Source organism: Melanotaenia boesemani, chromosome 13 (assembly GCF_017639745.1).
Source record: "Melanotaenia boesemani isolate fMelBoe1 chromosome 13, fMelBoe1.pri, whole genome shotgun sequence".
Classification (NCBI taxonomy): Eukaryota; Metazoa; Chordata; class Actinopteri; order Atheriniformes; family Melanotaeniidae; genus Melanotaenia; species Melanotaenia boesemani.
The window spans coordinates 12800145-12827572 of NC_055694.1; the positions used below are offsets into that span (position 1 = coordinate 12800145).

The following is a 27428-nucleotide window of genomic DNA, read 5'->3' on the forward strand; positions in this document are numbered from 1 at the left end:
TTTAAAAGCTTGTATTTTCCCACTAAACTACAAAAAAAGAAAACAATGGTGATATCGATGGTATTGCACATCCTAATTAAAACACAGTCTCTCAAAGACATATATAGCATATTTATCATGTTAAATAAGTGATATAAATTTTGTTTTTAGTATAGCATAAAGCAGATGCTCTTTGTAATTTAGAACTGAAGTCTTTGTGTTTAACAAAGATGTTTCATTTTACACTTCTCTCAGCTCCGTCTGCAGCACATGAAGCTGACTGCGCAACAAGGCTAAGCAGACAGTGTTGCAATGTCAAGAAGTGTCTTTGTGATAATTGCAAAGTAGCTTGTGAGCATCAGAGGAATCAACAGTGACCTCACCTTAATGAACATGACTAACTTACCATACTTAGTTTTCCTCTCTTATAATCAGTATTGCTCTGGCTCTAAACCAATTTAAATTTATAGTATATTTCTGAAAAAAATATGTTCATCGTTATGTGGCAACACTCATCTTAAGACTGATTTTTTTTATCCATTCCTAATGAGTTTCTGATGATTACTCACTGCTCTTCCACATTTTAAGTCACACAAAGTTTCCATTGATTTCGTGCCCTGCTGTGTCCATTTAGTCTATTAAACATGTTTGCAACAGAGAAAATTGTCCAAAAATAAAGCTCACCTAGCTTCACATTTGGACTATAATGTCCTGCTTTAATTTGCCACTCAACTTCAACTTTTGCCTTCATCACATTGTTAGCTTTAGCTTTGATTAGTGGAGGGCCCGCAGTGTATGTTTTAACTGCCTTCAAGTTAATAATGTTAAAATATGAAAGAGAAGTCACTTAATTTACCCCAAAGAGAAACTGTAGTGTTGCAGTAAGAATAATTTACTATTTTCTAAAACATCTGACAAAATATCAGTCTGCAAAAATTCACATAAGTCATTCAGGTGACATTAAATTGTTTTTGTCTGTGTGATCAGTGTGCTAGAGGCCATTTCGAAAATTACTTAAAGTTCAGTAAATATTTGGTATCGGGTTGGTAACTGGTTTGATTTGATTGGCTTTACCTTTGAGCTTTCACTTTGTGTCATCTTCGGTAACAGTAACAACAGTCAACAAGAAGCTACTGGGAAGGTTACACATTGATCATTGGACATTCTTACTCTGATCCCGTTTATGTTGTTTATCTGCACAGCTACAACAATGAATGACAGAGGCACTGTGGGAGAACAATATTTCTCACTCAGACTAGACTGAACCGTACACAATCAGTAAGGAATAACACGAGAAGTTATTATAGTTTACAACACCATGTTATATAGCAATTACCATGACATACAAGCAGTGGCTGTGTTAAATTGAAACTGCTGAAAACATCACTTATCTGGACAATTAAGCTTATTGAACAGTTAAACTTGTGAGTGTTTAATTGTAATGTTTTAAAATAAGCACAGTAGTTGTCATAAGTTTTATTTTTTATCTAAAAACACCATTGCCTCTATCCTTGCTGTATGACCATATAACAGAACAGAACATGAATCTAAAAAGTTGTTTAAAGCTTAAATTTCTCTGGTAAAACTAATCATATAAAGCTATCTATCATCATACAATACACACACAAAAAATCAACTGCTGTATATCTATTAATATAAATGCTGTGGTTCAGACTTGATTATATCAGGCATGATCAAAGTGACACATTAACATCACTGAGTTTAATCTACTAAGATTGTTGTCATTAAAAAGTAGAAGCACCAAGGTGATCATTTAGGATTTACAGCAACATGTTTTTTGCGATCAGATTATTGAAAATAAGGGCCTGTCTGAAAGAGGCATTAGTTCATTAGATGTCTACTGGATGGTGATAGTTTTGGTTTTATAAAGAGATTTCCTAATTTTTTATCAGTTTTGGGTAGCATTGAGTTGTGTTTTTGTTGGTACAACTATTAGAGGCACCAAAGGTGGGAATGTCAAAAATCTCCATGACTACTATTTCTACTTGTACTACTACTACTACTTTAAAAGTTCTAGGCATACATCATTTAGTTTATCTTTGTTTGCGCTTCTCTGTGTACTAGCAATAAACAGCCTCAGGCTGGGAGGTCATCTAACCATGTAACTTTAAAAATGAGAAACGCTCAAAAGAGTGCAGATCTCCACCAAGCCACAATAATTAATTTATTCTTGCAAATTATTGTGGCCATTATTTTTTAGTTAAAAGCTTTAATGGCATAATTATCCATATCTCCCCATAGTAAAGAAACCTTTGAAACATTCATGGATCCAGGCGGTGATCTGGATCACCACCAAAATCTAATCCGTCCATAACTTTTTGAGTCATGTTGCTAACAGACAGACAAACCAATGCAGCTAAAGCAGAGGTAATTAGCAGCTAGAGTGAGAAGCGAGTATCCTAATGAAAAAAATACTTTTATAGCTTTCAGTGGCCTAATCTACTGTGTAGGGAATCACTTTGATGAAGAGGCCAGAGCTCACTGCATAGAACCAAGGCAAGCTATCAGCTTACAACTACCACAAAACCACACATATGCAGCCAAATCAACGAAGCGAGGACAGGCTTCAGATTTCTGACATATAATCTGATGAGTCACTGTACCTGTATTGATTTTACAGCTTTCCACATCAACTGCATGCTCCACGTTATTGCACATCTACTGTATTACCTGTTGGCCATTTGGAACACAGACCACAGTGTGTTAAGAGATTTCCAATTCTCAACAGCTTCAGATGACTGACCACATATGTGCAATTCCCAGAGGAGAATGACAATGATGAAAGGGAAGCTAAACTGTCAGCAGGTCAAATAAAATGTTTTCAAAAGTAAGACTGACAAAGAAGAATACTGCATAAACAAAAGGTAGTGGAGGTCACAACTACTGCATTGCATATACATATACAAATGAAAAGCAGGATGTGTTTATGCAACAGGGTATACAGTCCTGTATATGAGAGTCAGACAGACATCACCAACTCCAGACTATTTGCGGTGCCCTCCTTATGGACAATGACTCACCAACTCCATCTCTCTCCTCACCCATCTCTCCTTGTCGTCAGCCATCCTAAAGCCTGACAAAAGTTATCACAAAGGACCCGGCTACAACAAGATAAACCATGCTAAAAAGAGAAACAAAATTCAATTTAAATCCAAAACATTCTCCAATCTATAATCAGTGACAAATACGAGGCTGTGTGAGTAGATAAGGAATAGGGCTGCACAATATAGCAAAGATTTATCTTCAATACCAATATGACAGACATTTTAACTTGAAACAAAACATGCACAATAAGAACTGCACTCTAACTGAAGGAAATGGTGCTTGTCTGCATGTTTGGAAACTAGCATACACAGTGTAGAAGTGAAATGCAGGCCCTGTTCACACAATTTACATTAATGCCATATGTTCAAGTATTTGTTTATACGATGCAAAACATATAGTTGTTGCAGTATTCAAAAATGATACTGCTTATGGTGCATTTTCCTAAAATTATGCCAAACTAATGGAGAAGAAAAGCAAGATACTGATGCAAATATAGGCAAATATGCAGACTTAGCAAAAAGAGTTGAGTTGAATGAATTGAATCACTTGCTAGATGTCAGTGTTGTAAAAATTAAGTGTGGTTGATAACACAGGTGGTTAATAAAACAATTTTCTGTGATGTCAGACACTCAGAAGACAGATTTATTTCTGCTTTACTTCGACTTTAAATGAAATGCAATGTTAAGCTAACATATGGACTGAGTGAGTTAGCACCTGTGTGTATTTAGTCAGTAGTCTTCTACAGTGAGTGAATGTTCATGCTAAATCTTTTCTGTTGACCTGCTTGATGCTTTTCACTGGCTCATTAATACTGCAGATGTGTTCAAATACATGTTAATGATTTCAATGCATAAACAGCCTACTTAAGTATGGAACCTTATCTAAGCTCCTCAAAGTGCTTTAAACTAAACAATGTCGTTTCAACAGTGTGCGTTAATTATGTCCTTTCTTCTGTGTGCTGTACACAGGAAGTCACTTTGCAGTATTTATAGTTGGAAGAATGCATTTTAAGCAGAATCCTGTGCTTTTATGTGGATGTTTGAACAGCAATAGTGGAGAGAATCCAAACCTAATTCACCAGACATGAACATGTTGGTTGGATGATACCGTAGTAATAGTGTTTTCTACAAACTAGTTGGTCTTATATCTTAAAAGCGGCACCCAAGTATATGTGGCAACCCATTCATTTACTTTTTTTGTATTGTTTTTGTTTTATTACTTTGATTCAGCCCCTCTTTTTAATTACCAAATGCACAAAATCAGCCCTTCCTGTTCATGAACACAGTGAATAAAAAATGTATCATCTGCAGGAGGAGGTTTGTATAAATAAAATAGGGAAGAAAGGACAAATCAAAACTGTGTTCAACCAAGATGTCATCGGGAATAAAAACAGAAAGAAAGAAAGAGAGAGAGAGAAACATACAGAGGGTAAGTCACCCTCAAGGACCACATCCTCCCCAGTGAATTGTCTGCTGTGGCAAGGTTATGGCCACAACACTAGGAATGCACACAATCCCATTTTCAGGTTTTCTTTTAATGTGTGAAAGCGCTTCATTCTTCACATTGTTAAATTATTTAAAGTTTCCATCAGGGAAGTTTATAGATGAACACTAAAACTAACTATACAATAAGGCGGAACAGCCTAAACATTCATTTGACATGGAACAGAAAATGAGCCAGTGGATGATAGCAGGTAATGAGGTACCTGGTCATCATAATGGGCTCGACACACGGGAGGCGACTAACAACAGCAACAGGCAAAACTCATCGCAACCTTCGTGAAACCGAACACACAGGACACGACAAATGGCAGCAACGGCAGCAGTGCCGTGCATCGCGCTCTAAGATCGCTTTTCTCCCAAAAATTTGATTGGTTATGATATTGGTGGGGATTTTGACATTTTCAAACCAGTCCCTGACGTGACAAATTATGACAGATGGAGAGTCAGAAGATTTTGCACGAATTGATAGAAATCTTGCTGTTTACTGTATAAAAGAAAGACAACCCAGGGTTCATCAAAGTTTACAAAATAATTTGATGGACCTCAAGGCTGATCAAGATAAATCCAGAACCTATGTTTGGACTAATTCACTCTGGCGCCACGCGACTGCCCTTTATTAAGCTAAAATTATCTTCTTTTTCAAGTGTTTGCAGACTGCGCTGTCTAGCCTGCTCTCATTGGTCAGTCCATGAAGCCCCTCGCTGGTTGGCTGTAGTGCCAGGCACGAATGTCGCCTGTCGCTTGGCTGGAGGAGGGCAGTGATTTTCGCCTCAATACGCAGGTTCTATAGGAAATGAATGGAGAAGGTGCGACGTCGCTTCCCGTGCGTTGAGCCCTTAAGAGCTCACTGTGTACAAGTGATCTAGGCAGAGGAATGAAAACCCTCTACAAGGAGCCTTATGTATTGATCCCTTTGTTTCCTTAAACTGACGTTCAGAAACCCCTTAAGGAAGCAAGGTTTGGGCAAAGCTCATTATTATTAGTAATGCAGCATTTCTCCTCATCGTTAGCTCCAGCAAGCTGTTGAGTTATAAGCTTCAGGGATTCAAGGGGCTGGCTTATTGTCTGATAATCATTTCAATAAAAAAAGAGGTGATGTTTTGTTGATTTACTAGAAAGTCCAGTCGGTCAATCACATTAGCAGCTAATGCTAAGAATCCAGGCATCGCCATGTTAAACAACAGGAAGTGATGTCACCATGTACTTGTATGTACTTGAAATAAATCTGACATGGTTATTTAAAGTCACATTTCTTCTAGTGCGTGTTTACACGTCGTCCTTTTATGAAAAAATAAACAGTCTGATGTTATTTATCTGATTTACATGAAGGCATGTCACAGCTGCGCCTGCTCTCTGTCTCATGGCAGTGAGCACACACACACACACAGACACGTGCGCGCACACACAGGTGATCCCACTTCCGTCAGAGGACAGAGTGAACGTGTGAGAAGACACGTCAACCAGCTGAAAACCAAAAAAAAAAATATGGGAGTTTTCTAAATTCTCTCAGGCAGGTGAAGATGGAAGCACTCTTGCTCCAGTAGGGAGCAGATGGGAGTATTTCTCCTGCTCCAGTGTTGCGACGATAGCGTCTTGGTTATCAGGGGAATGCGCACAGCTGAACAAGCTGAGTCTACGTCATTGTGGGAATTTCTGGGTCGTATTACGGATTAAAATGGATCCAATATTCTTTGTAGGTTTTATTAACATCAACATTTTATCTGAGATCTGAACATTATGATCTGAATGCAACGGTTTCATTAGGACATTTAAAAAGTTTAAATTATTTTAGGGCTGTCAAATCAGATTAATCACAGCTTAAAGATTAATTCATCATGATTAATCACCATTTGCGACTATGTCTAAAATATGCCAGTTTTTACTGTATTATATCAACAAAAAGAGCAAGTCAGTGCTTAGTCAGACCTTCAATTGGGATTTTTTTAAATAAAATCTAGACTTAAAAAAAAAAAGATCTATTTTTTTTGCCACCTTTGTCCTGGCCAGTCCCCCTGCCTGGACCCCCTTCAAAACTTTTCTAGACCCGCCCCTGCACAGCTGAAGCATAAATCCTTTCTACCACCTGTCATCTAATTTGTTAAAGAAGGGTCCTGCTCTGATTTATATCTGAGAACCTGTTCAAAATTTCTCTCACCACATAAATGATCAACCCTGTGTCTCCAACATCTCCACAGCACCAACTATTTAAAACAGACATCCCTCCTTGCTTCCTTTTGCTGTTTCTGAACCTAATCCATAAATGTGTGCATGGCTGTCTGATGACTAGTAGATTTTACAGCTGTTTCACTAGCAAACCTCATTCATACTGAAAAGTTATAGGAAATAAAGGCAAACAATAACCAAAACAGGCTGTTGTTATCAACATTTTTTATTCTTCAGCTTCAGTGACATGAGACTGATAAATGTTGCCTACTTTTGCTAGTGTGTCCAAAAACAAGACTTTTGGGTAAATAGATACGTGTTGGTGTGAAATATGAATCGCTAGATTCCACCTTCTAAGCTGAATGATAACTAGCTACCAAAGAGAGATGGTACTAGTGACAGAAAAGCCGATCATCTGATCACTGACAGCCGTCACTATTTACAGCAGACAGAGAGAGGTCCAGAAAGCATCTCAGCACAACAGTTTATGTAGCAAAATATCATATAGTTTTTTTTGTTTCTTTGTTTTAAAGAAAGAAAAAAAAAGCAGGAGATGTGCAGGTGTTGAATTGTCCCACCGGGATGGTGAGGATGTTCCATCTTGCCTCTTGACAGGACACCTCTATGTTTCACCAGATGCTGCGCTTTTACTGGGCATACGATAAAAATTTCAACACAATTAATCATATAAATTAGTTAACGCGTTATTTTTGACAGCCTTACTTTTTTATGTCCTGAGTGTTTTTCTTTTCTTCATTACAGCACTTCTGGCTGTGAATCTGGGGAAACGTATTGTTATGGTATTTCAGAAAATGCATGTAGATGCGTCAGATCAGATTTTTACGGTAATCTGATTACTCCCAAATAACTCATTTTGATTGTCAAGTAAATGCAGTCAGTGTTTTATAAAAAGTTATCAAAGAATGTCTTAATATTCAAGAAAAATAGGCGGTGTTACACAATAAGCTGTAAATGAACGTGTGTGCCACGCTATGGCTGCACCGCGGTTTTGTTCTGACCTCTGTGGCGCTATTTTAACCGGAAGTGTTTCAGGTATGGAGCACCCGCGAATGCAGTCCACCTAGCAGGATCCGTGAGAATTTTATGATTCTCCACTTCCAGGATAAACGACCTGACCGGTTAAACACGTAATGCTTACGTGGTTCAGCAGCGCAAATCTGCACAGGGGGCTTTCACTTTGAAAAATACCGGACATTTTTACAATGCTCCCGTGTCTAATTTCCTGGGTGCGTGGAGCGTCAAAAATAGACTCGGTGTGTAAATTTAGCGGACAACAATGGGATGCTTCTGATACGCGCTGCGGCGCAACCGGTGGAAACCAAACCATAGACTAAAACAGCTGCGAATAGCAACAGAGACCGCGGCGCAGCCATAATGTGGAGCAAACGCACCCGGTGTAAAAATCCATCTTAAGCCTCCATAACAGCATGACAAGCCTCAGCTAATATTCCAAGATAAGCGAAGCTTTCCAACCAAACAAGACAAGTCTTCAACTAAAACATAGTGGAATATAGATTCTTATCTGGAGGCCTTCCTTAAAACAAGCTTCAAAAACTGACTTGCAATATCAAAATTGCTGTAAATGATTACTGCACAAGTATCCCTGACAAGCTTCACTTGTGAATTAAAGCAGGTCAACTGAGGAAAAAAGAAAGTGAAACACATGAAGAAACAGTTAAGTATGTTATATGGAAAAGTCCCATAAATCCTTCACCTGTGATAATGTTACATAGCAAAGCACACACATTATGAGTCACTATTATGGGTATTACTCATTTAAAAATCTAAGCTGATTGTAGTTGTTTAACTTCTAGTGTCAAAGCGATCAAGACAAAGCCAACAACTAACCTTCCACTGATTGATTTATAAACTCATCTTGTATATTGAGTAATGAAGTCTAAGAAAAAACATGACACTTTGAGAGCCTGCAGGAAAGAAGCTGTCATTTAAATCGACTCACTGTCTTAAAAACAAAAACTTCAAGAACCAAACAGCACATTAGCTGGCAACTGATATGCAATGAGAGATTAGAAAGTATATTTTGTACCAGATGAATCCGAAATTGGCATAGTACAGATTTTTATAGGGGCTTTGAAACTTTGTGTGTGCTGTGTTTTGCTGCATGCACAGTTCTATCTTGTAGAATTTTGTAAAAATGTCCTCAAAAACCAAGCTCACACACCCACATGAACACAATAACACAGAAAGACAACAAACTCAAGGACCTCGGCGAGTGTGTCTGGGCATGAGAAGCTAGTAGCAACCAAAACAACTGGGTCATATTAGAACAGGCCCAGTTTTCCAAGCCTGCCAGACGCTATTAACAAAGTCACAATGATCTGCTGGTTATTGGATTGAAAAATAATTCCCTAGTCTAGCTTTCTCTTTCCAAAATCTTCCATTTCCATCCAGATGGCTTGGAGTTTAACTTGTGTCAGTGCATGGCAATACTTGTTTGTTTGGTTTTTTTCTTTTTGTAAGGCAGTCTCAGGAAAAATTTTGTATTTTCCAGGCCCCTCTGTGGTTTGAGGGGTAGAATTACACTAAGCCTGGAACCACTGAATCTTAATAAAATATAACCCATTCCAAAAAGAAAAGAGGACCCTTAGATGTATGGTATGTTAATCAAATCCTAGTGGGACAACACAGAAGCACTAACCTACAATTTTAAAATTTCAGCCAATGTTAAGGGAACAAAATTGTATTTGTACAAAACTACAAAGTGACACTATGCTTTTTCATGTTGTATGCACAGAGTAGTTTTTCTCCACATTGCGTCACTACATGGAATTAATCTAGGAATAAATCCAGGTGCAATCCTAGGTCATACCAACAAAAGCTCAAGTCACTGACTTTATTTAACTAAGTGCAGCAGCTCTTTACTCACTGTGTTTGTTGTTGTTTTCAGGGACTGCCTTAGTTCGAACAAACTCCTGAGGATGTCCATGCTTGTTGGTTCGGCCCCTTGGCAGCCCTGATGAGGACAGCTTCCCAAGCCTGGGGCCACTTGGGATCTCCATGTCTGCAACAGCAGATGAGGGGGTTCAAACACACAAGAGACAAGAATAGCTATAGGCAAAACTAAAATGCATTCTGCTGCTCATTAATCTGCTTCCATTGTTTATCAAAACATTATACGCACTTTGTTACTGCAACAAACTGTGATGATGCTGCCTCCTTGTTCTATAATACGATTTTTATCGTGTTGGCCATTGGTGTTGTTGAACTGAAGGTTATCTGAGTGGAGGCACACACATCATCTGCAGTGGTAATGAGGGTGTGACCTTCCATGTTCATTTCAAAATCAATACTCTCTCTTACACACTAACTTCATGCTCTGTCCATTAAACAAAAGGTGAGTCAAAGAGAGTGCAGGGAATAAAAATAGGTTTTTCTGAGAAGCTTTTCTTTCTGTTTAGTTTTACAATCCAGTGATGCACATTTCGATCAGGTCAACTACAAAGGTTTTAGCTTAAAGTGAGGGCTTACTTTATTTGCTGACTCAAAGATGCATTCATATCTTTTGTCATTATTCATAACAGGTCTACAGTACATGTCAAATTCAGGCTCTCTTGTTTTAAACCTTCATTTCCCATTAGCATGGAACGGTCTAATGAATAAAGGGTGACAATAGCTAATTATGCTAAGTGGTAATGATTATCATCCAACATGCTATCTATTAGCACACATTCACATCACTCTTCTAATCAATTAAAACAGCACACAAAGATTCATTCAATAGGGGCCATCCCTGCCCATTTCCATGTCATGCTATTCACTACATATAGGACAATAATGGCTTCTTTATCTCAGTGATAATGTGCACACAGTTTGTGGTCTTCACAAATATTTCTTTAAGGTGCAGAGTGAACTAACCAAGCTATTGTTCCTGTACATACTTTAAAACAAATTTGAGTCTACAAAGTCAAAATCTCTACTCAGTGATTCATTTTGCATTTCACAAGTTTTAAAAAGAATGAGAAACAGCTTTTGTTATTGGTAGGAGATTATATATTCACATCCTTAGTAAAAGTAAAAACCCTAAAAAACAACTAGGCTAAATTAAAAACATATAAACAATAAACTTAGATGATTGTTTAGTGTGTATTTCTCCATTAAACAATTGATCGGTTTGCAAATAGTCTGATAATATATAGAAATGTAATCATATGCTCTAAAAGCATTAATAGCATTCTGTTGCTGCTAATTTTGTCAGCTGACCAGCTGATTAACTGACTGCACTAGTAGGACCTCTTGAGTAGCTACTACATTTTTATACCTATACTTTGGAAGTTGTTTCAATTGTATAAATTACCATTTGCAATATAGTTAGTTACCAAAGCTGTAAAATAAATGCTGGGGAGCAGAAGAAAAAGGAGGTATATAAAGCACAGACTCGGGTAAAGTTGCTTACAAGTGGCATTATTTTGCATCTAGATATGTCTATGCGTTTAATTACAACAATGGTTTTCATACGTTTACAATTATAAGATTTTGCTAGACATAATAAACCCTGCTGACACCGCACACATCTCCTACAATCAGCTGACAAACCAACATGAAAAAGAGTATTTTTACAGTGCACGTGGCACACTGTCATGCTGTGTTTGTCAACTACAAGGTTAGATTTGCATATTTAAGAAGAATACACAAAGAGTGCTCCACTTTCTTCCTCCTGGTCGGCCACACCTACCTGAACTGTCGATCAGTCTGTCACCCAGCACCAGGAGCCGGGGTGGCCCGGGGTCACCCACGTGAGGGAGGAGGATGAGGAGGGGGGGTAGGAGACAGGCACCAAAGTGGGCGTTTTTCCACAAATGTGATGTTACATGGCAATCACACCTGCTGTGCGTCAACGGCCGGTCAGACTGAGGTTGGGGGGCCTCAAAGGAAGTGGACAGTCGTTGCCGTCGTCCTGTCCCCCCCACTCTGCAGGCGACGATCAGGTGGACGGAAAAATGAGCAGGGCAGGAGTTGAGAAATCACAATTTGTCCTGTACATGAAACGAAATCCTGGATACTTTCACCTTATTCCCAGTTTCCAAATGCCTTTCCCCCCTCCTTTCCTGCATTAATATGTATACCACGAGGCACTTCTCTTCTCCAACCTCCGTCTTCTCCTTAGACACTCCAGAAATATAAAGAAAATAGCCAGGAAAAACGAGTAGATCCCCGACTCCTTGAGGAAAAATATTAGAATACGGGATGGTTTATATAGGCAGTGAAGCAAAATGGCGACTTTATTACGAAGGAGGAGTAAAAAAAAAATCCTTGCGCTGACTGAAGCTAAAGGGAGGCACAAAAATATGTTTAGTGCAGTAATTTCGACGGCGTCGACAATGTCGGTTAGAGTAAAAGAAAACGAAGCGAAGGAAAAAATCAACAGAAGCACCGAATCTCGCTCGATTTTGGTTCACTCCTCGGCTCCTTACCTCGAGATTATTTCGGTTTTTATACGGATATTATCTCGGCGGTCGTGTACAGTATAACAGTAATGTGTATTGGGTCACGCGCGTATCCACTCCACCTTTGACAGTTGCAACTAGAGTCTTGAGGCAACTTGCAAACTCTCGCGTTATTATTATCTATTTCGAGCTGAATAATAGTGTGGTTGCTGGCTAATAAACTCGCCGCAACACTGGCTCTTGCTATTCTCCCGACGTAACGGCGCTCGTGCCTGACGAAAAAGGGTCAGTGCTTAAATTCCTAATATCAACCCTCGCTAAGTATTTGCATCGCAGCTAAACGTTCAAGCCATGTGTCCTTCAGCGGACTGTATCTGGGCTTCTCCAAGTCTGACGAAATAACTCTGGTCCAGTCTGTGCAGGCTGTTCTACTTGTCATAGGCCAGTGTTGTAGTCACACTCTCAAAAAAAAAAAAAAAAAAAAAAAAGGAATACCAAGTGTGCCAAAGACTTTTTAGCAAAACACAATGAGCGCAAGCAAAAAAAAAAAAAAACAAAAAAAAAAAACAACAACCTTATTTTTCACACGTAAAGGCTGTTTCGTGTAATAATTTCTAACAGTCCTGAAATTCAAGGTCAATATTCAAGCATAAGCTATTAATCCTATTGATGTTTATATCAGCTAAAAGCACATGGACACACAGTCAATGCAATATTGGTAATTGCTGTAGCTGCAAGCTGGCTACAGGCTATGTGCACATGCTGGCATTTCCCCCATTTAACATGGCTAATAATAAATGTTTCACATATGGTGTGAGCCCACATCTTTTTCATATCACAGCCCACTGAATGAATCATTCATGGCACCATTGCCACTTCACTCAGTTTCAGTAAAACAACAGAGGGATTCTCTTAGTCTTTGATTGGTGACAGTCATCATGGCCTGATATTTGCTATTAGTGGAAATTATCTGAAAGCATGATGTAATTTATCTTTAAAAGAAGTTTTAAAAGTTGCCAGTGGAGGGCAGTAGAAATTATTTTTTTTTAAAAAGCAAGTATACTGTAATGTAGTAACTAATGAAAACCACTTTTAAAAAGTAGATTCTCTGTCACATGACAGCAACTTTGAAAATAACATGGTTTATTAAATTACTCATCAGAAAATCAATAAACCATTTAGAAAAGACACCCAGCAGTGAGCAAACAAAGAACTAATGAAATTGATTGATTAAAGAGAACTTTAACATCTTGAACACAGTGTACATTTTTTTAGGCTCCTGAGCTAAGCTTTTGTAAGAAATTTCATACCATGACACTAACTCATATTTAAAAATGTTTTGTTACAATTAAACAGATTCCAGGCAGGATTTACCTGTATTGATCTTCCACAAGGGGGCAGTGTAGTCCTGCGATATCTCAAAGGCCAAAGGCCCCTGAAGCATCTGTCTCTTTCTAAATGTGTAGTTTGTTTTTCTGGCTGTGTGGTGTGATGGTGCAAATATGTTTGGGATATCTCTGATGTGTTTATTAAGACTTGAGGGAAGGCACAGCTGGTTCAGAGGTAGTGGTGGTGGGATTATGATCTGAGTGACAGCTGCTACTTTCCAACATGTTATGTGGCACTAATCAAGTCAAATCTGCCTCCAGTACTTTACATAGGGCACTGTTTGACCTGACAATAATCCCTCCAACTATGTTTCCACTCGTCCACTGCTGAGCGAGCAAAAGGTTACTTAATGGTTTATAAAACTAGCCAGGTGGAGTCGTCTGCTCACTGAAAATCTTAAAAAACTCAGACTGGCAGTTTGTTTAGTTTAGTTTGTCTCTTGAACTTTTATTTTAAAATTCAGAATGCACTTTTCTTTTTTCAATACTCCCATGCTTCATATACATTAAATAATATACAGTATATCTGAATAATGGATATTAACAACTGGCTGGTTTCCAAACAAATTACAGCCTTTAGCTGTGCATCCCATCAAGCAACTACACTAAAGTGGCTGTTAAAGGGCTTCTTGACAGCAGCTGGTGAGGGACGATGGAGAGCTTCTCAGTGCTGTGAGAGGATTGAGATCAAGCTGATCAAAGTCACAAGCAGATAATGACAAACAAGCTGAATGAAGAATCTCAGCTTTGAGGACTTCTAGGGAGCAGTCACAAAATATTTTACAAAGGAAATGCACATTTTCAAAGGCCTCACATTAAGCGAAGTACTTGATAGTAAAACGTCTCCAATTAACTGCAGCATCCAACCATCTGCTCCACAGATTCATTCCCTGTCAAGTCTGAGAAGGTCACTGTTCATTGAATCTGTTTATCATACATGTGCCCTGTTATTAACAGGTGAGATGCTTCATGTCTCTCAGTAATTGGATTCCGATGTGTGTTAGTGTGCCAGAATGAGACAAAGTCTCCTTCTGTTTAGGCAACACTGTTCTGCATTCACAGTTAAAAGTAGTGACTCATGGACCCTGAATGGCAGCTCAGAGTAGGCAGATGTTTAAGGCATGCTGTTCATCAAATAATCAATAAACACAATTCAGATTTATATATTTGACTTTGATTAGAAGGGTTTCTCTTTGGAATTCACTTTTAAATAATTCACTTGTATTGAAAAATGTCAGAATAGGATGAAGGAGCAAGTATATGCAGTACAGGAGTAGAGCAGCAGGAAAAGTTTTACAGCTAATCTTGAAGGTAGAGATGGTGTCTGCCTCCCAAATCCAAGCTGGGAGTGTGTTCCACAAGAGAGGAGCCTGATAGCTGAAGGCTCTGACTCCCTTGTCACTTTTGAAAACACTTGGAACCACAAGCCAGCCTGCAGTCTAGCAAACTGCAGTCTCGGGGAAATATGGAAACTATGTTGCCTTGATCATACAGCAAAGTTGAGTATTTATGGGTTTATATGTGTGGAGAAGGGTTTTGAATTGCATGATCAAACCAAAAGACAGAGCACTGCCTTAATGTAAGTAATCAACTGGGAGAGTTTCATGGCTGTGATAAGTTTAAATGCTTACCCCATTCACCTGCAGTATTCCCACTTAAGCTATATGTGCTCTTTTCTTAAATAGTCTTATAACACAAGTTTTATCCCTCACTGGCTCAGATTTGTAACCTGCGTAATTGAAAAAGGGATGGTTTAAGTATCACACTTATAGTCTTTTTTTTAATCACATGCTGTGGTTGTTTTGGGTGTTATATTTTCACAAATGTATTAAAACCCTGGTTTGCTCATGACATGCAATCACATCTGATACGAGCATTGCAGAGTAATAACAGCCTCTGAAAGAAGGAATCTGGCTTCTTACAATGACGAACAAACATCTGACACATATCTGGAGAAATGGCTTTAACAACATGCAATTTGGCATCTCCTTTACAGTGTTTTGTTATAAAGCAAATGAGAGCTGACTTCTTGTTTCTTCTCCTTTTTGTCTTCTTTGCCAATGCACATATATATTAAGTTAATTCTTTCAATTTTTGTAACAAATGTGTGTTTCAATATTCACTGGCCTGAGCACATATTAAAAAACAATAACAAAAATTGATTTTTTTAATGCTTATTAGTCACATGAAGATCAATAATATTTCATCTCAGTTAGTTTATTAAAAAAAAGACAGCTTCCATTGTATTCCATACATACATATGCCTTTGTATATCTGTAAAGCAGATAAATATTTTATATTTTTCCTTTTTTTGCATGTGAAACAGTTCATCAATCATAAGTCAAAGTAAACCAAAAGTGTAGATATTTACAGTACATCAGGTGATCTCAAAAAAACACAGTGTATTTTTTCCCTTGTAACAGTCAGTAACTCAAATTACCCAAAGCCTCCTTGTCAGGGGACAGATGGAGGGATGTCGGATGAGGAGGATTTGCTTGTTGGAAGCGAATTTCATTAATTTATTTATATTTGTGACATCTCATCATCAACATCATCATAGATAGTTTTCTGCTGTTGTTCTGAATTACATCCAAGGTTCTGGCTTTGAGAGTCCTGCATTTGTGAAGCTGTCAAAGTTGTCTTTCTTGATCGCTGAGCATTTGCAACTTCAGTGTCACATCAGGGACAGAAACAGGACAGAATTCAGCAGAGGCTTGTCCCTTCTTCTTGTATCCGTGTGACAGATGACATGCAGGATACAGTTGCACATACAAAGTACACTTCTCTCTACTATACAAAAAATTTCCTAATATACATCCCAGATATTACTCTGTCTTCTTTGCTTATCACCATCACTATATAAATTATTGCTTTAACAAACATAAAGAGTCAGTGGTCATAAAGACTCCCCCTGGATTCAATCCATTAAAAAAACACTAAAGTACCATTACAGTATACACACATTAAAAAGTCTATATTACTCTGCCACACTCATACTGTATATATATATATATATATATATATATATATATATATATATATATATATATATATAGAGAGAGAGAGAGAGAGAGAGAGAGAGAGAGAGGGAGAAAGAGAGAGAGAGAGAGATATAAGTGTAACTTCTCGCTGATATACTGCGGATAAATCACAATGCAAAAAGTTTTATTGTGGGAATAACATTCAGCTTAAACTGTTACTGACTGATGGTTGCCTCCATTTTGGCTCATTCTCCAAATAGTAGCACTGTATGTAAATCTGTGCTTACACCAGAATTTAAGGAATTATGAATCACATTTGTGAACAAATACAAGTTTTGTGTTTTAGCTACTCAATCAGTCACATACTAATGAGGCAGGAAACCAAAAAGAGATTTGCTAAGATCGAGCCAGCTTCAGGTCTAAATCCTCACTAGTGGATCTGTAGTTGCATCATTATGTTACACTGGGTATCTCTGAGCTGAACAGAGCTTTGTCTCTGTCTAAGTGTCTGTAAACCAGATTGGCCGTGTTGAATGAGAATCCTCCAGACCAGTTGGCACGTAGTCTATAGGCTCATCCTCTCCCCTTTCTTCCGTCGATTCTCTGTTCACATATCTGAAGACAGCAGCTCTTCCGTGGCTCCTAGAGACGCATTGTGACAGGGGATGTGGGGAAGGGCTGCCAAACTGATCCAGGGATGAGCTACGAGAAATTTCCAAATGAGGCTGCAGAGAGGGGAGAGAAGAGAGAGAAAGTGCATAGTTTGGATTCACATGGACACAGAAAGCAGAGGTTAAAGTGCAGCAATTAATTGTTCCCACATTATGTCCTTTATAACCTAAGCTGATGGTTAAAAATAGATTTCTCACGACTTGTATGACTGTTTAGTAAAAGTTTAAATAGTTTAAACAGTAAAAATAAAGGTTTATAATAAGATCTAATTCTAAAAAAAAGGTCAAGGTCAAGTATAACCATAAATAGCCTGTTTTTCTCAATGTCATTATCTCTTATTCTCTGTTTTTGAAACAGCAGGTGCAGCCAAAAACCACCCTGTTCCATCCATCCTGAAATGTCTCAAGTATCAGTCGGAAGGCAGACCTTCCTCTCCCAGTATGCTGGCATTTCAGCACTAAGCTCTCCTCTCCTGATAGCCAAGGAAGATGGACCACCTGTTACTAGACACAAACAGATGTAACTTGGCACCAGAGTGAACCTGAACCAGGAGGTGACAGAGGGGTAGTAGGGAGAGCCATGTGACTAGAGGCTTGCACACAAAAAAGAGAGCTGCCTCGCTGATATAAATTCTTTGAAATGAGCTCCTTATGGAGTTGTCAAATCCTAGGTGCATCAGAGGGAGGGGGCGGATAAACAGCGAGCAGAATTTGTTCTAAGGAATGACACACTCCTCCTTCTTCTTTGTCCATCATTCTAAGAGTTTCATTCATATTCTAATTAAATCTACAGTTCAGCTGACAGGCACCACATGGAGCTCTTGAGTGAAGCTCTGTGAGGATGGACAACTTCGCAGAAGTGATTCAGATCTAGAAGGTTACCAAGACAGCCTCCCACGGCAACTACAGCGTTGCAGACAACATGCCCTTTTTGTGTGTGTGAGTGTGTGTGTGTGTGTGTGTGTGTGTGGGGGGGGGGGGGGGGGGGGGGGGGGGGATGATGTTGCAACATGCAACATCATCAGCTTTCCTTAATGAGCGAGGATTTCGACACATGGCAGATGGCTTCACAAAAAGGCATGGACTGACTGATGAAAACTTGATATGTTCGGGAGGATAGAGGCACTTGCAGTTTTTATAAAGATAAACCAGCAACCAGTGGCTAAGCAGGAGACGAAGGAGGGCAGATTTCTTACTGGGCTCTGATCTGAATCCTCACTTCCACAGCTTTCCAGATGTTACAAACCCTGCATGCATCTCACTACCTTCAGAGAGCTGTGGCTCCAGGCTATGAAAGACATCAGCCTCACCTTGTACTAACTGACGAAAATAAAACAGCCAAGTCTTCTGGAACCACACTGTCTAAAAATACAAATATTCATGCTGAAAAAAAGAGAAGACGTTGCCTTTTTTTCTAAACAATGGAAGGGTTATGCACAGAAAGAGACAAATAAGAGACTCCTGGAATATTTGATGAGTGTATGCAGTGTACAGTAATTTGCATAAACTTTGATGCCTTGATGTGAACTCCCTCTTTCAAATGTTAGTGACTATGTCACTGAGATTCAAACAGTTTGAAAAGCAGATGTATTAAATTTATGGATGATTTAGTAAAAGTAGATTTCAAAACTTTGTCAGTTCAAGAGCAACTTCAATCACTTTAAAACATATGAATAAGTTTTCCCTGTGAAACTGTGACAACTGAACTGTTTTATCTGACCTGGATCCGGTGTATCCATGGTTACCATGGTGAGGAATAAAAAAGAAAATGTGTGTTTTATACTTTGTACTTTTATTGACCACTACACTGTATCCCAGATAATCCTGCAAGTAGGATTTCAGTTAAATAATCATTTATATTTTAGTTTTCTTTGAAATATTTTGCTTGTGTTGTTTCTCTTCTCTGTTTAGATCGCTGATAACAATCTCAGACAGGATTGATAATTAGTTTCCTAGATGAGCTTTATGAAATGGAAACAACATAAGGAGGTTGCTCCATATTATTAAGCAAGTAGCACTTTCCATACAGTATAGGTAAAAAGAAGAGTTTTTCTCCCAATGTAAAGTGTGAAACAGTCATGGGAATAAAAACATTGGACATTTCATGAAAACAGAAAGAGAGATAATTGTATTGTTTAAAAAATTGTGTGGGACCCGATGCAGGATACTTCAGAGGCTGCAGAGGTGCATAAAGCTTCATTTTGGACACAAAGGGAAACGTTTGCGGTGAGCTCAGAAGTCCATAAAGACTCATTTTCAAACAGTTTTTTTCACTGACGAATGTTGTGCTACATTGGATGGTCCAGACAGATGGAGTTCTGGATGGTTGGTGTCCCAACAAGGCTTGGGCCTCAGCAAGGTGGTGATGGAGTGGGCTGAAATAAGATAGAGGAGTGAGATGGTAGGAGTTTTATTGAGCCTGAGGGGCATCAAAATTTATTTTTTTATATTATTATATTATTATTATTTATAATATTAACCGACCATTTCCTGCCATTGTATAAAAGGATGAACGGTGCCTTTGGCAGTAAAATAATGTTCATGCAAGACAATGCACCATCCCATGTTGCAAAAAATATTAAATCCCATCTCATTAGATCTCATGGTGTAGCCTCCATCATCCCCTGAACTTAACCAGTATTGGGATCCTGATGGTATCCTTAAAAGGAAGATCTATGATGGTGGGGGGCAGTATACCCCCAAACAGAAACTCTGGGAGGTAATTATGGTATCCTCAAATGAGATACAGGCAGAAACTATCTTACAGGTTTAGTTAATGAATGAGTTATTAAGGTGGACTACCATGCAAATATGTAACCTGAGCTCTAAAAATGTTTTCAGCAGCATTTCCAGGTTTTTCGCAGTGAAAAAAAAGGTTGATAAAGCATAACATCATTGGGTTTTCAGCGTTGATCCTCATAAATTTTTCTTAGATTTTTTTTTCAGTAAACTTTTACAAATTTACTGAAACATTTTACAAGTTCAGGAAACAAAATTACAAAGATATGACCTGGTGTTTTACCAAAATCTGTGACCCATCAGAATCTGTGACTGCAGGGGGCGATAGTGTGTATTTCTCTGCTTGTACGTCTTAGAAGACAAGCAAATTCTTGAGAACACTTGTACTTAAGTCTAAATTCATTATAATGCAGGTACAATAAAGTCACACATTCCAGTAGCTTTTAGAAATGGTGGCCTCTGTGATCCTGGCTATATGAGGGTCACAATATGTAGCAAAATAAAAATCAAAACATCAGTAAAGCAAGAAATTTTCCAAATGCAGCTTTCCACATTTTCTGTTGTATGCATAACACACAAGCTTTAAATCCTTTTCAGTCACAGATCGCTTTGTTAATTCACTCCATTATTTTTGCCGTACTTATTGTGTGAAGAAGAACATTTTCAACATTAATTTACAACAAATATAATTCTATAATGTGTGAAATGATATTTCAGTGCTATGAGCAAATGTGTCTGCCGTGAAAACATTGGAGGGAAGGTAGGGCCTCATAACCATGAAATAAAAGAACTGTCAGGGCAAGTCTTCTTTCACTGCCCAAGTCCCTCCATTAACCTCTTGACCAATCTCATTTCTTCATATCTCTGTGATCAGTGAATTTCATCCCCAGTATTTTTCTCTATCTGTTAAACATGTCATTTCCACTCGCAGCTGTCCTTAACTTTAATGAACTCAGTCTCTCTCCTTCCACTCTCCAATAAAAACTTGCAAAAGTCTTTAAAGTTTTTCTGTGTTTCTAACTAATCTTGGAATGAATGGAGGTAATTTTTCCTCATTAAACTACACAATTCTCCACAATTAGATAGTCTTGATTGATAAAATGGGTTTTAAGAGTTTTTGTTAATTAACTCAAATTAGACATTGCATTGCAATTACATATTCAGATCCATTTTTTTTTATCCGCTCTGGCTTTGTCTAATCTATTTCAGTGAACCGTGAGGGCACACACTTGTCTTTGTATAGTCTCAACGTTGTAGAGTATTTGTCATTGTGAAAACAAAGCTGTGAGGAAGAAAGAATTGTACATGGAGCTCCAAGACCAGATTGTATCAAGGCAATGGGCTTAAAGTGTCAAAAAAAAAAAAATCATAATAGCCTCTATCTTTCTAAAGTGGTCATCTAAAGTGGAAATCTAGAACTTCTCTATGGAAATGGTAAAATTTTACAGAAGGACAGTCACTGCTGCAGCACTCTATATTGTAGAAAGACCAAATAGCAGCCATTTCTCACAAAAAAGCACCTGACAGCCTGGTAAATTAATCCAAAGGCACCTGAACATGTCACAGACCACCAGAAACGGCTTTATCTCTGATCTGATTAAACGAGGACTAAGCTGTTTGGCCACAATTCCCAACAATGTTGTGTGGAGGAGACCAGGCACTGAGCATCACCTTATTAACACCACCCCAACAGTCACATATGTCGATGATATCATCTATTTGGAGACTTGTCAGGATAGAAAGAAAAACCTTGTTTTTGCTTCAGCATTTTGCTACAAAGTGTGTTTTCAGAGTCTAAAGCGTAACACAATGTGTAAATCTTTCCAACTGCAAAGCTAATCTCATCCCTTAAGAGTCTAGTGGATCTTTCAAGCATTTTTCCTTTTAACTTTGTTTCACAAATTGGTATCATGTGTCACTCATCAAAAGGTACTATAGATAGCGTTTATTGCTTGTGAAAGTTTAAGAATCACTGAAGAGTGCATTTTACACTTCAGACATGAATAATTTAAAAGCCTTGTAACAGTTGTCATGGATCAGATCTGAGACAAACTCACATCAGATTTCAGCTGCATGCTCTGTATTTTCATTCCCTTTTTCAAATGTTATTGTGAGATCGATATTTAATTTTTGTTAAATCCACTGGAGATGAATCAGGCCTGACAGGTGATATGATGGCCCTGCTAAAATACACCACAATTGTAAGTGTATTAGAAGAATTGTTGATGGTGTGTGTGGAGTGCTGTGAGTGCATAGTCTTGACGTGCATTTTCTACTGTTTGTTTCTACCTTCTCCTTTTCTTGCCTCTTATCTTTTTATTCCACTAACACCACACTTATCCACAAATATTGCCTCTGGGTTGCCAGCCAAAACATATTTTCTCTCTTGTCCATGAAATTATTAACTGTCAAAAGCCATGCTAGTACTTCTGTTAGACCTGTATCCCTCTAATAAAATTACAGTAAAGCTCATGAAGGTTGGTTGTACAAGAGGAAAAACCAGCAAAAATATGTCAACACCGAATATATTTGTACAAATTATCATTGCAATATGTTCAATAACTGAACTATTTCAGATTTGATCAAAGTTAAAATCCAATTGATAACATGGAATCATGTCCTAAGTTGCTGGTTTGGCTATAAGACAAAGACTTTAGGCATAACTGAGACACTATGAATAAACCGCCAGGCACAGTCTGCAGATCTTTATCTCCCTTCCCTCCCTTCTCCTAAACTATCTTCACATCTCAACTATAACTGCTGAGAAACAGCATTAAATGCACATAGAAATAATTGGCAGAACCACCAGTTTTTTTTTGTTTTTTTTTTACTAAACTTATGTGGATTAAGTTTATTGCCTTGTCCAAACAAACAGTTTTAATATTTACTGGCTAGAGTAGATATGTACTGCTGATAATTAAATACTGTTGTCTTGAAAGGAACAGATCAAATATTTTTCTGTTATATCAGACAAATTATATCATTCAGCTGCAAACAGGAAGGCTTTGCAGGGAGTGATCAGCACAGCTAGTACAACCACCGGCTGTTCCCTGCCCCACCTGGAGGAGATCACCACCTCACGCTGTCTCAGATGGGTGAAGATTATCCTGTCTGACCACTCCTACTCAGACCTCCACCTGTTTGACCTGCTCCCCTCTGGCAGAAGATGAAGGTCAATCAAAGCACGCACAGCCAAAGCAAACAGGTTCTTGCCTTGAGCCATCAGAGTAATGAACAGTCAAACTGCAATAAGACTGTTAATTCATCTTCAAATTTCACAATAATACATGTGCAGTACCTAATATATTATTTCATTAATACAACCAAGTGAAATATTCTGTTTAAACTTTGTATGTTTGTGAGTACGTATATAGTATAATTTGTATACAACATTAGATTTAAATAGTTATATTTCTATACTGTCTATTTAGTTATTTTTTTATCTTATATATTTTCTATATTATTTTAATTTAGATAAACACACTCTGGAGCTGCACATTAATTTCGTTGTACTTCTGTGCAATGACAATAAATCTTTTTATTCTTGTCTATTCTATTATTTTCTATTGTGTATAATGCTTTCAGTATTAGATCCAGAAGTGCAAAATTGTGGATACAAGCTCACCCTAGCCATTAAATGCAACAGCTAATGATTACGTCGTGGATAATTGCAAAGACTGTCATTTTCTAATAAAGATTTTTTAAAGTTTTGATTCAACTACTGCACATTTGCTCTGATTCATTGCCTTATCATCTACTTCTCATTTCATAAAAAGTTAAAACACCAGTGTTCTCACTTCCTTCACCACTTTCCAATTTGTCCTTCACCTCTTTCACCTTGGAGTAGCCAAGCCTGTGGAGAGCAGGTGTTTTTGGGGGGCCACCTAATTAGTCTACCCTTATAGCTCAGAGTAGGAGCCTGATGAACTGGGAAATTACATTTGCACTGTCCAGTTAACAGAGGCGTCGAACAGCAATTTCATTCTCCTTTCCAATCAGTTGCATCACATTAGCAAATTTAGTTCAATTCAACATTCTTGATTGGATTGAAAGTCATCAAAAGCCCCTTTAAAACTACTGTACTGGTAACTGAAAGTTTGAACACACATTTAAAATCATGGATGGTTGCAACTTTTTCTATCTGCATGAACTCAGGTGAAATCATCTAAAAAATAACAAAAAAAGGAACGAGTTGGAATCTAATATCATTAGTCTATGGATATTTCTCTACATAGTTTAAATCACATAACTTTTTATATCAATTTGATTCTGAATCTAGGATTTATTTCTTATTCAGCCTTGGTGGAAATGTGCAGTTTAAGTAAACACGGAGATGTTTTGTTTATTCATTGCACACAGGTATAAAGGACATGGTTTGAGGTGGAAAACAAAAATACAAGGACACTGAAAGAACACTAAAGTCAAATACTGTACATCTGACTATAAAAGAGCATAAAAAAGGCATGTCAACGAACAAAGCTGAATTGTAAAAACACTAGAAAGCAGATAAGTCTGAATCTGAGAGAGCATAGCACAGAGACAGCTTTTTTTTAGCAAAAGTGAAAGCATCAAGAAAGTTGATTTAAAGTTTTTTATTGTTCCAACTCTCCAAGCCTTGGAAAAATTACACCTGCTAGTTTTTGTATAATCTTGCAAACAGACAAATGATAACCCTCACGTTAGTGCTCCTCGGCTGGTGGATTTAACTATAAGCTCAGTTTGTGCAGCACAGATTGATTTTTTTCTTTGAGTGTGTTTCTTCTCCAGTTGCAGTTGGAATCCTTTACCTGTTTTGTTTGTTCATTCAAAAATCAATAGTTTGTTTAAAAAGTTTTATATGCTGCTATAAAATGACTTTCGTTAAAAGCTTAACTGTCTGTCAGTCAGCTGACTCAGTGGTTCAGTCAGATCAACGTTTCTCTTTTTCCTCCGCTCTATCTCTGTCACTTCATCAGTGCATCACCCATAATGCCTGGATCCACACACAACTTATATAATACCTACAAATACATTTCCAGGTCCCCAAAAAAAAGAACAAAGAAAAAAAGAACAAACGATATTTGGCAGCACTTACCTCAAAGAAGTCTGTGTTTTTGGTAGGAATATGAAGAAAACCAAACAGAAAGAGCATCAGCAGCATGCATGATCAAAAAAGTGAAAGTGTGAGCTTGTCAAAGAACAAAGACCACTTCATTTAACTATGAGCCCTTTACAATGATCAGTTGATGGAAAAGCAACTTCACTGATCATCCTGATTTAAAGAAATATTCCTTTTTAGTACAAAGCATTTTATATTAAATGCAGAGCCCGAAGGAAACAGAGCAGGTTGTTCATGCATTCTGCTGTTTTACCTGATCTGTATGTGATGTCTGTGAGTAGTATTCATGCAGTTAGTTAAAGGGGAATAGTTTCTTTGCAAAACTTAAAATTTAAAGTATGACCTGGGATCACTGGAATGAGAATCAAGTTCCACATTCACTTTGATGAGTCATGGTCATTAAAGCACACAGAAAACAACAACCTACAACACTCACTACAGCAGGAAAAATACACATTTACACAAAACAGGCAACATCAAGTGAAAACAGGTTTACTGATGGCTGGGTAATAAAAGTGTTTACTGAAGTCGTCATTCAGGGAAGCAAAGCAAGAGTTCCCATCAATAAAAGCTCAAATTCCACAAAAGATTGGACTTGGGTGTCCAACTCCACGTACGTCACAGCAGGTATGCTTTATGTCAGACAGCTTCCTCGCAAACTGACCTAACAAAACACTTGTCCCGCTGTTTCTCTGTCTCACACAAATACACAAAATAAATCACAAACACGATAACACAGAGAAGCCACTTACTTCGGCTAAGGAGCTGCAAATTGCGAACCTCTTCTCTGACCTGCAGCTGGAGGACTTGTTGGAGGACCTCCTGCCTCAGTGTCTCCTGGACGATTCCCATCCTCTCCAACTTCTCCCCATTTAAACGCAGCAAAGCCCGTCCTGCCAGGAATAAATGTGAATGGTTTTACCACATTTTTTTCAGAGTACAAATGCAAAAATATAGAGGATGAAGTGTTTTTTGGTGGATTTGAGTACCTGCAACACATCTTCATGCCCACAGTTAGCTTCTCCCACCGAGATAATGCCATATCCAGAATTTTAAAAGGGCTCGAGTAATAACTTTATTTGTTACAAAAAATTTTGCATTCCACAGACTAATCTCTTTGGATTTATGTGTTAATTTTGACAACACTAGTTTTTTCCACACTGAATTCAGGTTTTGTAATATTGGAGCACTTATATGAATACAGAGTACATTATCGTGCACGTCTAAAAACGCAACATCATGTGGAGGTCTGCATAAGGCTTGTGTTGAAAAAGCATTTGCGAATATGTGCCAAACATTTACAATCCTAAAGCATTGTGAGCTTTTAGATTTATAGTCTAATTTACATAAATGTTTCAGGTGTTGATTTCCCACTTAGCACTTTGGCTTCACAGTTAGAGGCAGTAAACAGGCTGACACAGGGAGGATTACTCAAACTGCCTGTTTTCAGCAGTGAAGTTTTACTACAGACTTTGGCAATTAACCCTCAAGACACACACATTTAACATATCATTACCTACAGTAAACAATCTTTACAACCAAGCTGCACTCATACAAACACACAGTATGGAGAACTAGGATGCAGGGATGTGCAAACAAACAAACATGGAGTATTATGGCTACAGTGTGTCCTTCGCTGGTGCAGAAAGAAGAGGAATCCATCATACCTGCAGCAGCTCTGTACGACGGCCAAAGCATAATTAGACTCATTACTCATGCAGTTACCTCTCTGTATAATTCTGTTCAATCCTATTTCCTAGATCTAAACATTAGCACATCATCTGCATCTCTGTCTGGGTCTTTCTCAAGCAGTGCATTAGATATGTTCGGTAGAAGACAAGTCCTGCAAATAATTAAAATAACTATTAGAGCATGTAATTCTTACACAAGCATCTGTTACACACATTAAACCCTGTTTACTGTTCCTATATTTACCCAGAGCAGCTAGGAAATTAGGATGTAGTCTGAGTGCAAGAGGAGTAAAGCAGAAAGAGGATTTAAACTGAGGAAGGGCAGAGAAAGGAAAATTTAAAGACAATTATGTCTTCTGGCCTTAAAGACCACAAATATAAGTAAACTTCTTCAATAGCAGTACTTACATTTCATAAGACAAGCTTTATGATGGATAACAGCTTTGTGTGTTTGACACTGTAGATCTGTTGTAACAAAGACTAGTTCAAGACTTGGACAAAATGCCTCTAAAACACCCTGGAAACTAAAGTAAAATGTGCATCAAAGCATACTATCCTGAACAGCTTTAGCACAGCAACACAACTACTTCAGCATTAATGGAAACTGAAACAAATACAAAAGATATTTGAGATGTTTTATCATCATTTTCTACACCAGTCTACACAACATATTCTGTTACTGGAAACCGTTCCTTTCCATCAGTTTATTTTCCTGGACTTCTGG

The 27428-nt window shown here is 38.0% G+C and overlaps 2 protein-coding genes across 6 annotated transcripts in view; both read right to left on the minus strand.

Annotated features, from left to right (window-relative positions):
* The window catches only part of znf512b (zinc finger protein 512B), a 33986-nt gene extending 21436 nt beyond the window's left edge, over window positions 1-12550 (minus strand). For all 3 annotated transcript variants that reach the window (XM_042003988.1, XM_042003986.1, XM_042003985.1), the window contains exons 1-2: window positions 11425-12550; window positions 9619-9753 (exon numbers count right to left, since the gene is read on the minus strand). In XM_042003988.1, the coding sequence (XP_041859922.1) occupies window positions 9619-9751 (133 nt within the window). In that variant the 5' untranslated portion in view covers window positions 9752-9753; window positions 11425-12550. The remainder of the gene's footprint in view (window positions 1-9618; window positions 9754-11424) is intronic.
* A 3123-nt stretch (window positions 12551-15673) lies between these two features.
* Window positions 15674-27428, minus strand: part of samd10b (sterile alpha motif domain containing 10b) — a 53418-nt gene continuing 41663 nt past the window's right edge. Inside the window, exons 4-6 of one of the 3 annotated variants that reach the window (XM_042004013.1) lie at window positions 25766-25906; window positions 24990-25000; window positions 15674-17230 (exon numbers count right to left, since the gene is read on the minus strand). In XM_042004013.1, coding sequence (XP_041859947.1) covers window positions 17006-17230; window positions 24990-25000; window positions 25766-25906 — 377 coding nt within the window. In that variant the 3' untranslated portion in view covers window positions 15674-17005. Of the gene's footprint in view, window positions 17231-18961; window positions 19552-24989; window positions 25001-25765; window positions 25907-27428 lie in introns of those variants that run through there. The other 2 variants (XM_042004014.1, XM_042004015.1) reach the window with 2 other exon arrangements.